This window comes from Mya arenaria, chromosome 1 (genome assembly GCF_026914265.1).
Source record: "Mya arenaria isolate MELC-2E11 chromosome 1, ASM2691426v1".
Lineage (NCBI taxonomy): Eukaryota > Metazoa > Mollusca > Bivalvia > Myida > Myidae > Mya > Mya arenaria.
In genome coordinates this window covers 38160068-38172383 of record NC_069122.1, presented here as the reverse complement: position 1 = coordinate 38172383, position 12316 = coordinate 38160068, and the positions used below count along the sequence as shown (strand labels likewise).

General features: G+C 33.0%; 2 protein-coding genes across 3 annotated transcripts; one reads left to right on the top strand and one right to left on the bottom strand.

The window, feature by feature from the left end:
- Nucleotides 1-1699: 1699 nt before the first annotated feature.
- On the top strand, nucleotides 1700-3095 carry LOC128226893 (putative nuclease HARBI1). The gene is made up of 2 exons (XM_052937007.1): nucleotides 1700-2123; nucleotides 2771-3095. The coding sequence occupies exons 1-2, from the start codon at nucleotides 1700-1702 to the stop codon at nucleotides 2890-2892; spliced, it is 546 nt and encodes a 181-aa protein (XP_052792967.1). The 3' UTR covers nucleotides 2893-3095.
- A 2646-nt stretch (nucleotides 3096-5741) lies between these two features.
- Nucleotides 5742-9659, bottom strand: LOC128207646 (uncharacterized). Of its 2 annotated transcripts, none has more exons than XM_052910823.1 (6): nucleotides 9416-9474; nucleotides 9032-9096; nucleotides 8618-8761; nucleotides 8109-8201; nucleotides 7422-7457; nucleotides 5742-6831 (listed from the first exon to the last, which is right to left on the bottom strand). In XM_052910823.1, exons 1-6 carry the CDS (start codon nucleotides 9418-9420, stop codon nucleotides 6575-6577), a joined length of 600 nt encoding a protein of 199 aa, XP_052766783.1. In that variant the 5' UTR covers nucleotides 9421-9474; the 3' UTR covers nucleotides 5742-6574. The 2 variants fall into 2 exon arrangements, with proteins under 2 accessions (XP_052766783.1, XP_052766698.1); XM_052910738.1 differs by lacking the exon at nucleotides 9416-9474 and adding an exon at nucleotides 9537-9659 and having other exon boundaries at nucleotides 5743-6831.
- Between the last annotated feature and the right edge of the window lie 2657 nt (nucleotides 9660-12316).

Below are 12316 nucleotides of genomic sequence, written 5' to 3'. Positions count from 1 at the left end.
TCATTCTGTAAACTTACAAGCCGATTTTTACTATGCGGTTAGTAGAAAACAGATTTCATTTCGTAGTTCTACGAAGTACATTGTATGATGGTGACTTTTCATTTGCAGTTGAACACGTTAACGAGATTAACATAATTTTATTTATAGATAGCTCCCCTTCACCACGGCCTTTACTCCTCCTTTCGTCTCTCGGAAATTTTCGCTATCACTCGGCTCTATTTAAATCAATTTAAGACACTTGGACCATGGATATTGCGAACCTTATTAAGGGCATTACGGATCATCTATATTAAGACATTTTAGACTATGATTTGGTAACGAATATTTATTAAGAAAAAATGATCAGACCATTTAAATGATAAAGTAATATTTATTAAAACAAACTGGACCTAAACTAGAAACAAAACATCATGGTCCGAAGTGTCCCTGCGCCAGGTCGGAAGTGTCTGGTCGTATTGGTCGTGGTTTGAAATGTCTTAATACATTTTCGTTAATGTACCGGAAATGAAATTTAAACACTCCACATGATTCTGACAAAAATATAATAAAAAAAATAAAATAATAAAACGCTTGTATCAGAATTATTGACAAATTGCCAATTAGTACTAATGCAAAAAAGCATTTTTCAAACATGTAGAGAAGGTGAACAAATGAACGTAGATAATTTTAATATTGTTCTTCAGAGTTCAAGGAGGCCAATGAACCGATACAATCACAAACAATGAAAGTCGTCGAATCCACGCAGTGCAGTGGTAGACACATCGTCAAAAGACAAAAATGTAGCTGAAAATCTGGTGAATCTTTTGTATGGCCATGGATTTTACATTAGTATAAATAGTGTAAGAATCAGACAGTTCAGTGTAAAGAACTTGCAGACGAGAACATAATATAATAATTGTGTTTTAACAATATTAGAGGTTTAAAATAATATTTTGCTAATAATTGTTGTTTGATGAACAATATAACAGAAGTCTGTCTTTTTACAAGGCAAAATTAATAAGATGCCGTCCATAAAATGCAAGTAATGCATTGTAAGTATTCAAATAAACAAGTGGTGTATAGAGGACTTTGATATAACATATATGATCATCTTATACGACTGTATATTAGAAAATAAACTAAATAAACGGTGAAATTATTCCGTGAAAATATTTGCAAGAATCTTACATCTTTTCTGAGATGTATTCAGCTGATCACACAGAAATACGAGGCCGTAATAGGGGTGTAGCGGGCTTCCCCTTTTTCATTTTTCAAACTGCTTTAGAATCTACCAGAATCAAGTGTAACAAACGCTATTGAATATTTTGAAATGATCTTATGAATAATGCCTAAATTTGAGTCAGTTTCTGCGTACCGCGTACTTCCCTTTTGCGTCCCGAGTAATCCGTACAAAGTGTCTAAGTTCTGTGTGCCGAAGTTGAAGCTGTCTGATAACATTTAAGATACTCGTATGTATATTTTAGATGGTTGTTTGATGTAACAAAGACACAAGCATTTGATTACAAATTTACTGTTTGAAGTCTGGGCCCGTATTCACGTACGTGTCTTAGCCTCAAATGTAGACTTAGGACTCAAGACTCAGACTTTGGGCTGTAAAACGGTATTCACTAATGTTTCTGAGATCAAAGTTTGAGTTCAAAGTCTGAGCCTGAGTCTCAAATGTTGAGTCTATAATTTAGAAGCTTTGCAACCTTCAAAGATGGCGGCTGGACATAGAGCTATCGTTAGAGATCGTATGTTTCTGAGGCAAGTGCCACGTCCTCGTGTTTTTCGCGATAGGAGTAACCCTCTGGAGGACCTAAGGGAAGAGGAGATATTTGCTCGTTATCGTTTCCGGCCGGATACGATCTACTTCATTGTTGATTTATGCCAGGCAGCTGCCCGGGACACAGGCAGATGTTTCGCCATACCTTTGGTGTTGTGCGTTTTAAGCTATCTGCGATTTTTGGCCACAGGAGCTTTCCAGTTGACTGTCGGTGACACTGTCAACCTGAGCCAGCCCACAGTTAGCAGAGTTTGCCGCCAGGTTGGACAGGTGCTTTCTGCTCTTGCAGACCAGTATATCAGCTTCCCCTCCGGTGATCGTGTCCGTCAAGTGAAGCAGCAGTTCGGTGCCATGGCTGGTATGTAATATCCACTAAATATTCACTTCTTAAGCTTAAACTTTAAAGGAATTACTCAGCTAAAAAATGTTGTTTACGTCACCTCCATGAAGGAGAGTATTCCTAGTGGGACGTAAACCTTGTACCCTGTTATGTAGGTTAACCTAAAAATAGCTCACCTATAGTCTTTTTCACTCTTTCTGTCATGAATACATGTATGTTTATGTTTACCTGGTTTTATGTATACATGTATGAAGTAAGCAATGATAAAAAAGTCTTGACAAGTGATTTTTAAGCATGACAATAACTGATATAAATGAAATTGTGTCTGTTTGACATATTCCTTCATTTCAATGCAAATGTTACTGTTGATATACTGTAAATATTTTAGTAAAATAAGTTATAATGACATGTACAAGGAGTTCTACATGTATTTCATCAGTATTGAAAGAATTAACTAATATATAAAATATTGATAAATGATCCAATTCCTCATTTGATGTAAAAGTCTGAGTGTGAATTTCAATACATTACAGTTTTACTATGTTTTTTCAGGAGCCATTGATAGTAACAGATGGTATACAGTTCCTCTTTTCTGAACACCTAAGACTGGGGCCAATAACAAAAAAATCTTACTTAGTCTAAAGTTATACATGATCATGTTTCAGGCTTTCCCAACGTTGTCGGGGTAATTGATTGCACCCATGTTTCGATAAAGAAGCCATCGGCCAATCCAGAGGATTACATTGGGAGGAAAGGAATTCCTACAATAAATGTGCAGGTAAAATGAATTTAATTGAATTGAATGTTATCCATTTTCCAAGATGTTGAAGTCATTTACCATAACCATCTTAATCCTTGAGTTTGTACTCAATTATAAAGGTATATTTAACATAACATTTATTGAACTGATTTGAATTATATGTAATTTAGCATTTTTGAAATCACAAATATCAAACTGTGTATATTTCAGGCTGTATGTGATGCCTCATATAGGATTACATCAGCAGTAGTGATGTGGCCAGGGAGGACACACGATGCACGAATCTGGCGCCAATGTGCACTCCGAAGGAGGTTTGAAGACGGTATGACCATGTTGTATATGCCTTAATCAATGGATACATTGGTACTGTTAAATGAAACCATATGCCTCCTGTCTAGTTATAGCATGCATTCATACAGATATATATAGGCATACTAGATAAAGAAGTTAAAAATACTGGGACAATATCGCTATTTTTTAATTGATATGTTATGTAGTTGTAACATAATGACACATTTTACCCACAGGTGATATGCATGGGTTTTTACTTGCTGACAGTGGGTATGCCTGTACAAGGTATATGTTAACACCCTACATGAATCCTGTGGGAGAGGCACAGGCACGTTACAATGGGGCACTGTGTCGCACAAGGGTCACTGTTGAGCAAACCTTTGGAATTTTGAAGCAACGATTTCAGGTATAATAACATTTACACTTTTTAAAATTTCTCTCTGCTTTATGAATATTATACAGATGTATGACAATGTATTAATTATATAAAATGTAGTAATATAAAGTAATTTGTTCTTGCAATGTGTGTTTTTTTCCCAAAAAAATGCATTTCCTTGTTGTCAGGTACTTCGGAGGAAGTTGAATTGTTATCCAGAAAGGGCATGTATGCATATCAGAAACTGCATCACATTGCACAATCTGGGGATCGATCGGAGGGATATCGTTGCTGTTGACCCAATTGACCCCAATGATAACCCCCATTATCATAGAGTTGATGTTGGGGACAACATGGATGGGAGGGCCGCCAGGGAGTACGTGACCAGAATGTACTTTGAGCGATAGGTAAAATCACTTGTAAAACACCATTCATTTTATCAATACATACACATGTAATGTTAAATGTGTTGTGATTTTCTGGCAGAACATCATAGATGGCAATCATAACCTCTTTTTTTTATTTCAGGTGCCGAGATCCTGACGTCTATGTACCCTTAGCTTTTAATCATCCTCTGATGCATGCTAACCTGCTTGTAACATAGCATCAAGATGGACGGTGAATGTGTTGTACACCGTTTAAGTTATTAGCAAGGCAACCTTAGCACAAAAGGACCTTGGGGTTCGGGTTAGGAACGCAAGGTTTTCATACAGGACGACCAAGCACTAGTTCGCAGAACATGCATGTAAAGTGATAAGTTTAACCTAACAGACTGATTTCCTGTTTTGTTTCTAGTTTTCATTTGAAGTAAGCATATAAATACAACAAAGACATCCTTTGATATGTTTCATGTTTTAATTATCTTACCACTATGAACAAGTAACAATGTGGAATGCTTCATATCACAAGTGTTTTCATAAATGAACAGGCCCCAACTTCTCAAGTCTATTATAAAAATGATTAAGTTTATATCACTATTTTTGTTTTCCAATAATTTGCATTATATTTACTTTTTAAGAACTTTTATACTTTAGGTATATGCTGTATGTTAATAACATTTAACTATTTATTTTCAATCCAATTAAAATTGAAAGTAGTTTTGATAAATTGTGACAAGAGCATAAACTCTTAGAAAGTTAACAATGATGACATTAACAATGCTGTTAACTTAAAACACTTCTTTTCAATACACCATTATAGTACAAACAAGAGCTGTCACAGAGACAGCACGCTCGACTATTCGGCCGCTTTTCAGTATCAGGATTGAAAATATCTGAGGTAGTACGCAAATTTTGACATAAATTCTTAGTCGAAACAGGGGCTTAATTATGTCAAAATGATTGACACAGTTACCTCCTCCTGTGTACATGTTGCGGGCATGATGGTGAACAAGCATGCAAAGTTTCAAAGCTAGATGTCAATGGAGTTTGAAAATATTTCAGATAGTACGAAAACTTTAATGTTAATTCTAATTAGAAAAAGGGGCATAATTTTGTCAAAATGCTTGATAGAGTAACCTCCTCTTGTGTACACATATTTGAGGTGGTACACAAACTATTACAATTTTTTTATCACAAGTGGTTACGCCGACGCTCAGGTGAATAGGATAGCTCTCCTTATTCTTCGAATAGTCGATTTTAAAACGCTGAGGAATAACACTCATATATACACCACAGTTTTAACAAAGCATGTAATTCAAATCATCAATAGGGCTTAGTGTTACAACTAGCTACAATTAAGCAATGAAAGTACAATACATATGCAAACATCACATACAGTTTTAGTTAGGACCGATATCATATCTAATGTACACTTCTATAATATTTTAAACGATCTGTACTATTTGAAACCTAATATTAGTGTTTTATTTTGACTAAATCATTTGTAATGATAATATAAACAACAAAGGTAAGTGACGCTCATGAAAATTGAAAGCCATACTTCCATGGACAGACTTTCATACTTTATAAACGATACTATCTATTGTTCAATGTTAAGTAAATTTCGACAAGAATGTAAGTCATTACCTTAATTCTTATTAATTCACCATGCCATTGTTGACAAAAAAGAACAAAATCACTTATTGACTGTCCAAATATTGGATAAAATCGCCATAAATTCAGATGAAATGTGTTTGTAAATTCCGTTAACATTTCAGACTTTGCATAAAATGACAAACTAAGTTCCATCTAAACAGAGACATCTGTTTTTTTTTCATATAACTGATATGTAATGTTCATAACATATGAATAATATGAGTTGAATTTGATATATATCAACTAAAAAAAATACATAGAGTCATTGTTGTATATATGTATATGAAGTCATGCAGTCAAAACACAGGGAAAGCTATCAATAAGAAGTATATACATTTGCCTCTATAAAATGATCATTATGAAAATAATCATTAATATAAATTAACAGTGTCAATCATAAAGAGGATACTTTCTCAAACTCCGGATGAACATTGTGAATTATAAATGAATGAGAACTGTGTAGCAATTGGATATTTGAAAAGTAACAAGCAATACCCTTAACTTAATTGTCTGATGACTTTATGGAACCATACATTTTATAAATTTGATATGTATAAACTATATAGCAAACTACAAACCTTATGTCCTTAATAAATAATTACTTCAGCAAACTTTACAAAGAATATTTCATTGGACATGGATGAACAATGATGTGTAACATATATATGAAATGTCATCATCAAACTTAGTGGCATAACATATATGGTTTAAAAACTTTAATAGCACATGAATTTCAGGGCATTACTTAATACAACAAGTACATTTTGACTTGATCAAAAATAAAGTCACCTAAGCCAATCATACATGCAATTCAAGAATGTACAAAGCTTTAAATATTTGAAGATTGATGTAGGATCTCAAAAGTAAGTTTGAAGAAGTTAGCTTAAACAAGTACATCACCTTCAAATATACAATGAAAAATACAGGGACAAGCCTAAAATGTTTCAAAGACAATCTAACAGTGTGCTTGTTACTTTCAAATATCCAATGAATTGGTTGAGCAGAATTATTTATTAAAAGTAAAGGAATCTACAAAAGGATTTCCTGAATGAAACTCAATGGAAGACCTTTGTAAATAATAACTTTTGGCAGCATCAGCCATTTCCTTCAATGAAATAAGTGCATTTTTTTGTTCTAATAATAGGTCCATCTGGAGCTTGATTTTTTTGGTCTCCTCCCTAATTCTGACATTGTCAAGCGATAGGTTTTCTGCAGTTAATTCATTTATTGTGGACTGCTCCGTGGTGACAATTTTTCTTTTTGCTGAAAAACAACAAAAAACATATTTTTATTTTATACTCGACTAAATACATATAATGTTAGTATAGCTATCACATTTATCATTTACTTCAATCATACATTATTCTAAAACAAAATCACTATATGCTGCTTGATAAATTATAGAAAAGATGTTATATCCGCTTTTCTTACAATTATGATATCAAAGCGTAACACTTTCTATTAAACAATTTTCAATAGGTTCTTTACATGAAAATACTTCATTTGGTGCCAATTTGGTGTACAATCCCTTGAAAGCAATCAACACGTACAGGAGTGTTAAGCATTTCCTAATAGTTCAAGAAGTTGAACTTAACAGTATTCATGAACACTAGATTCTTCACAAGGAAATATATTGGCAAAATAAGAACACTGGCATATCAATACAGTCTATGCATGAAACACCTTATATGTTATTGCTAAAAATAATATCAGATAAGACCTTTTCGAATTTGAGTTAATTTTAGATCTACCACAGCAGATGGTACAAGCACAGGAAGCGTTTGCATAAAAAGATCTGTCATAAACTATGACACAAAAAAAGTCTCATTTAATCTTTACTTAAATGAAATTACCTTTCCCGGTCTTTTGTCTGCACGACTTCAATGGACCTGAAAGATATGAAAAAGTTAATTTGTTATGTCGACTATATTTAAGCTGTACTCTCACTCATATACTGACTGTTTTAAAAACTTTTTTATTTCTTGTCTCAGAAAGATAAAAATTTGACGTGAAATATCTGCAAACAAGTAAAAAAATATTGCTGACAAAACATCAACTTGCAAGAAAAGTCTGGCAATTTGAGCGCATAAAAATAGACCGAAGTAAAACCATGTCAAAGCAAGGTGAACTTAAATCATTGTGGAAACCAAAAATTGAGAATTTTATTGAATTTAATTCTTGAATAATGCCTAATAAAACAGATATTATTATATTGAGTAGGATGCCAAAGAAATTGCTGGGAAATTAAACAAGGTGTGTTGGAAAACCGGCGCTTGGGTGAGTAGTATAGCTCTCCATATTTTTCACATAGCCGAGCTAAAACTGAATGCCATCAGACAAAATTGTGTGATTCTATCAACGTAGCTCATATGATAATGTATGACAACATTTTTTTTATGTACCAGACAACATTGCACGCATACATTCAGCCTTCCTGCAATACATAACACATTAATGAAAGTGAAAGGGTTTACGGAATTGAATTGCTTCATTATTTATTGATTTAATGTTGGAATAAGGAAAAGAATGAAATATTTTACCTCCTGATGTTTCTGGGATAGTGGCCTCAGACGTTGGCTCATCTGCCAAGATCATTGAGGCCGGTTTCGAGGCCCGAAAAATTTGTTCAAGGTCTGCAATAATAAAAATCATCTCGAAAGTTTGGCATGGCACGCTGGATTGTTATTTCAACAATGGAAAACTCGTACAACTTCTACCAGTATACATAATGTGATTTGATTTTGTATTTATTATTCAAAGTCATAACAATTTCAACCAAAATATGAACACCTTTAAAATTAAAAACTTGTTTCAGTCATCAAAATTAGACTTTTGGATGAACAAGCCCGAACTATTGTTTTATTGCATGATAAATAAAATTCAGAATTTGAGCAAGCCCGGAAGACATTTTACCAGAGATGAGGGCTTGCTGTTTACTGTCGATCAATTTGACATGAATATACAGTGCATATCAAACATTAGACTGATAAAGCTTTTACAAAACATATGTGAATGAAGGATAAAACATATGTGAATGAAGGATAAATACCATCTGAATCAAATCCTCCGCCAATGCCCGTGACAACTTCGTGTGTGGCAAGATGGTCTGCCACACACGACTCTGCCACGGACAATACAGCTGATGGGCCCCCTCCTGTTGGTGGATGCCGCAGCCCACTGACTTTGTTGATGGCTAAACGAAACAAAGATAATATGCAAGAAAATGTACTTTTCTGTCATCTTTTCACACCTGACTGAATCAACAATTAAAGCAACCAAACATCTAGAAATATTTTGTTTTAGTTAATGACGTTAGTGACTGACACAGTGAGACTTGACACAATGAGATGCATATAATCATATACATGTATACTTTCAGTAACTTCTGCAATTTTTCGTTGCAAATCTTTTAGATTGTTTCTGCCTCTATGAACTAGTAGCATGGTAAACATATTTTACTTACAACGTCCTTTTACATTTTGAAATTTCTTCCGGCATTGTTCCGAAGAACGTGGAGCTGTAAATTCACTGAAATATAACAACATGAGGTGTTTTACTTTTAATTATTTTAACTTCAGTAATTCTTACAAAGTTGAATGTCCACTGGTAATTGTTTCAATGTATATTGCATTCTTATAAAAGTTTAAATATTTTTTTTATGGATGATTTTCATTCAATTGCCAAATCAATAACAAGTGTATACCATTATTACAATGTTGATAAATGTATATTATAAATTAGTACAGTATGTTTCAGTGGAACAATAATGTGGCAGTAATACAGCTATGCATGGCCATGTTACGTAACTGTTATTTATAATAAAATTGTTGAAAACTGTGTTTAATACCGCATGCAAAATATTATCCTTATGAACAATTATCCTTCATGCCATGCTGTATCAAAAAGAAATAACAACAAAAACACATGTACAAATAAGGCATAAAGTCTGTTTCAACTATCAAACGTACTGGCTTACAACAGTGGCAATCTCTTGCCACTTTGCCCGGCGTTTAGTTGAAATTTTTTCAACCCCACACCCTCTCATCTCTCCGAAGAGAAGATCCCAATTTTCACGTACGAGGCAGCAGAGTCTTACCTCTGCTGCCTCTGTCCATGGGGGACTTTTTTTGTTAAGAAACCCTAAAAGAATAACAACGTTATAATATATAAACTTTCTAGTCCATTGCTAAGGTATCTACGTAAAAAAGAGTTCTCAATGAGAAATTATTCAGTATATGATCAGCATGTAAATTACTTTTTTAACGAAATGCATGATATCAGTATCAATAATTTATAATAAAAAACATGTAAACAATATACCTGTCGAGTCCATTATCCGTCTGTCAGTGATGTAACGGCGCGTGCGAGCACCTGCTGACGTAATCATGGAAAAATACCGCTTGCATCATCGACATAAAGTATTCTCAGCTGAGTCTGAGTCTAAAATCGTTAGTGAATACCAAAATCAAAATAGTCTCAGCATAGCCTGAGTCTGAGACTGAGACTGAGTCTGAGTTTGAGTCAATAAAAAATGTACGTGAATACGGGCCCAGATTATAAAGTGCTTTTCAGAGGTACAACCTTAGTATATAATAAACAATGCATGCAATATAGTTTTTGATTAACGGGAAGTAATGCAATTTAAGACACTGATATTTTGAGAAGTGCTGATAATACAATGGTTACGATAATTATAATCATTATGTAACACAATGCTGTATTTTCCAATTTTCTACACGATCATGAGCTGATAACATAGCGTATTACCCCAATCTCGAAATACTCTAAAAATGTTTAAACCGTTAATTGCTGTGGTTTATTTGATAATGTATTCTGTTTATTTTGAGCAATGTATACATTTTAAAGGCAAAATTATCACCAACTACTATTAATAATTAAATTTTGCTAACCCGTCGTGTAATCATAAGAAAAAAATATTGCACTCGTACACAGTCGCAAATTAATTAATTTTAAATAAACATGTTCTTGAATACGGAAAATGTAAACGATAATTATTTTGTCATATAGGACATTTAAGCTCCGAGCCCGTGCAGGTAGGTAAAAGTATACGGACACATTTCAAAATAATAAGTTATACACGGGGTTCACTTTTATAAACACAATGATTCATTTAAAAAAAGAAGCCAAAATCATTTTAAATCATAACGTAATCTCCATAATAATAATAAACAATAAACTTTTACACCAAATACATTTACAATTTAAAATGTCAAGACTTGGTGTTTCACTCAGGTTAAGGTTAAGCATATCACGATGTTTTAAGCAGTGTCTGGCGCAAACACTTCACCTTTGCTATGGCCGCTATTTGTATTTTCCCTACTTCTTATAATTTGCTTTATTTTCCTGTATCTTTGTTTTCCTGTATCTTTGTTTCTCGTTTTCCTGAATAGTGTCTTTTATAAAAATAATTTATTATTTTCGTTGGCATATTTAGTTGGTCCTTGCATGACAAAGAAATGCCATGTGCAATTGCTGTTTTTAATGTAAGTTATGACATGCACACATGCGTTTACTAAATTTTCAATCGCATTATTCATGTGCCATATTTTAGCAGCATAAAGTGTAACTGTTTATACACAATCAAACCTTTTGTATATAAAACTTACCAAAAAAAAAACATTTGATGATTTTTTTTTGTATTTCTGATAATGATCACATGCTATAGAAACAAAGTGCTTTGTATCACAAGTGCATTGGTTTGTAAATGTTGAAGATGTACATCAATTTATAACCAATCATTTCCAGCAAAATAAAGGCTGGTTATTTTATGTTGTATTCACTATTGGTTTACGAGCGTTTCCTTAGGTTAATATTGATATTTTATTATAGTGAAACCTTAAATTGAAATGATTATAAAAATAATTAATTAACTGTTGTTTCTTTTGCACAAATAACAAAGACAATGCAAGGCGATTATAATATTAACAAAGTTTCAAGTTTCAAAGTTTATTGGCAGATCGGCATAAAATAGCCTTTGTCCATTAACAACATAAATATGGCAAAACACATAAATCAACTATAGAGAGTAACGGAATAATAATAAATATACATCATGTTATTAAATATAACAATATAAATTGTTAAACACTTTGAAGGAAAACGAATAAATAAACAAAGGTTAACATAAGGAGGATTACTATTGTGCAAGGAAAATATTTTTAAATTCATGGCTTCTTTAATGTATGATTGCTATCTTAGTTTGTCTTTTGCTTAACATTAGTCGTATAATATTTAAATTTGGCCATGATATATTTCCTAGATATTTTAAGCGTACGAATCTAAATTTACTACAGCGGTATTCATTTCCTATATCATTAGCGTTACAGCATTTGCAAAGTCTGTTTTCTCTTGCAATACCGGTATATCTACCGACTTCAATTTCTAACTTGTGAGCAGACAACCTCATGGAAGAAAAATGTTTGCGTAAATTGTCATTTTCAATTGTATCAAGATATTCTTCGTATTCAAAATTTGTTTTCAATGAGCAATATGTTTCTAATTTAGTCATGCTATTTATCGATCCGCGCCAATCTTGAATAAACTGGTCACGGAGTCTAGCTTTTAACAAAGGAAAGTATTCGGCATTTACATCAAAATTGTCAGTAAAAAAAAATAATATTAAATGGTTTATAATAGAGTTCATCTTAGTCGCCCAGCAAGGGCCATTTATATTATTACACTGATCGAGATACATATAGTTCATTGGAGATTCACCATTTTTCATAAT

Coding starts and splice junctions, on each gene's coding strand:
- LOC128226893 (XM_052937007.1), top strand. CDS start 1,700: ATGGCGGCTGGACATAGAGCTATCGTTAGAGATCGTATGTTTCTGAGG. Junction 2,124..2,770: donor GCAGTTCGGTGCCATGGCTG/GTATGTAATATC, acceptor ATCATGTTTCAG/GCTTTCCCAACGTTGTCGGG.
- LOC128207646 (XM_052910738.1), bottom strand. CDS start 9,613: ATGAGAGGGTGTGGGGTTGAAAAAATTTCAACTAAACGCCGGGCAAAG. Junction 9,097..9,536: donor ATTGCCACTGTTGTAAGCCA/GTACGTTTGATA, acceptor GTTATATTTCAG/TGAATTTACAGCTCCACGTT. Junction 6,832..7,421: donor CAGACAAAAGACCGGGAAAG/GTAATTTCATTT, acceptor GTTGTTTTTCAG/CAAAAAGAAAAATTGTCACC.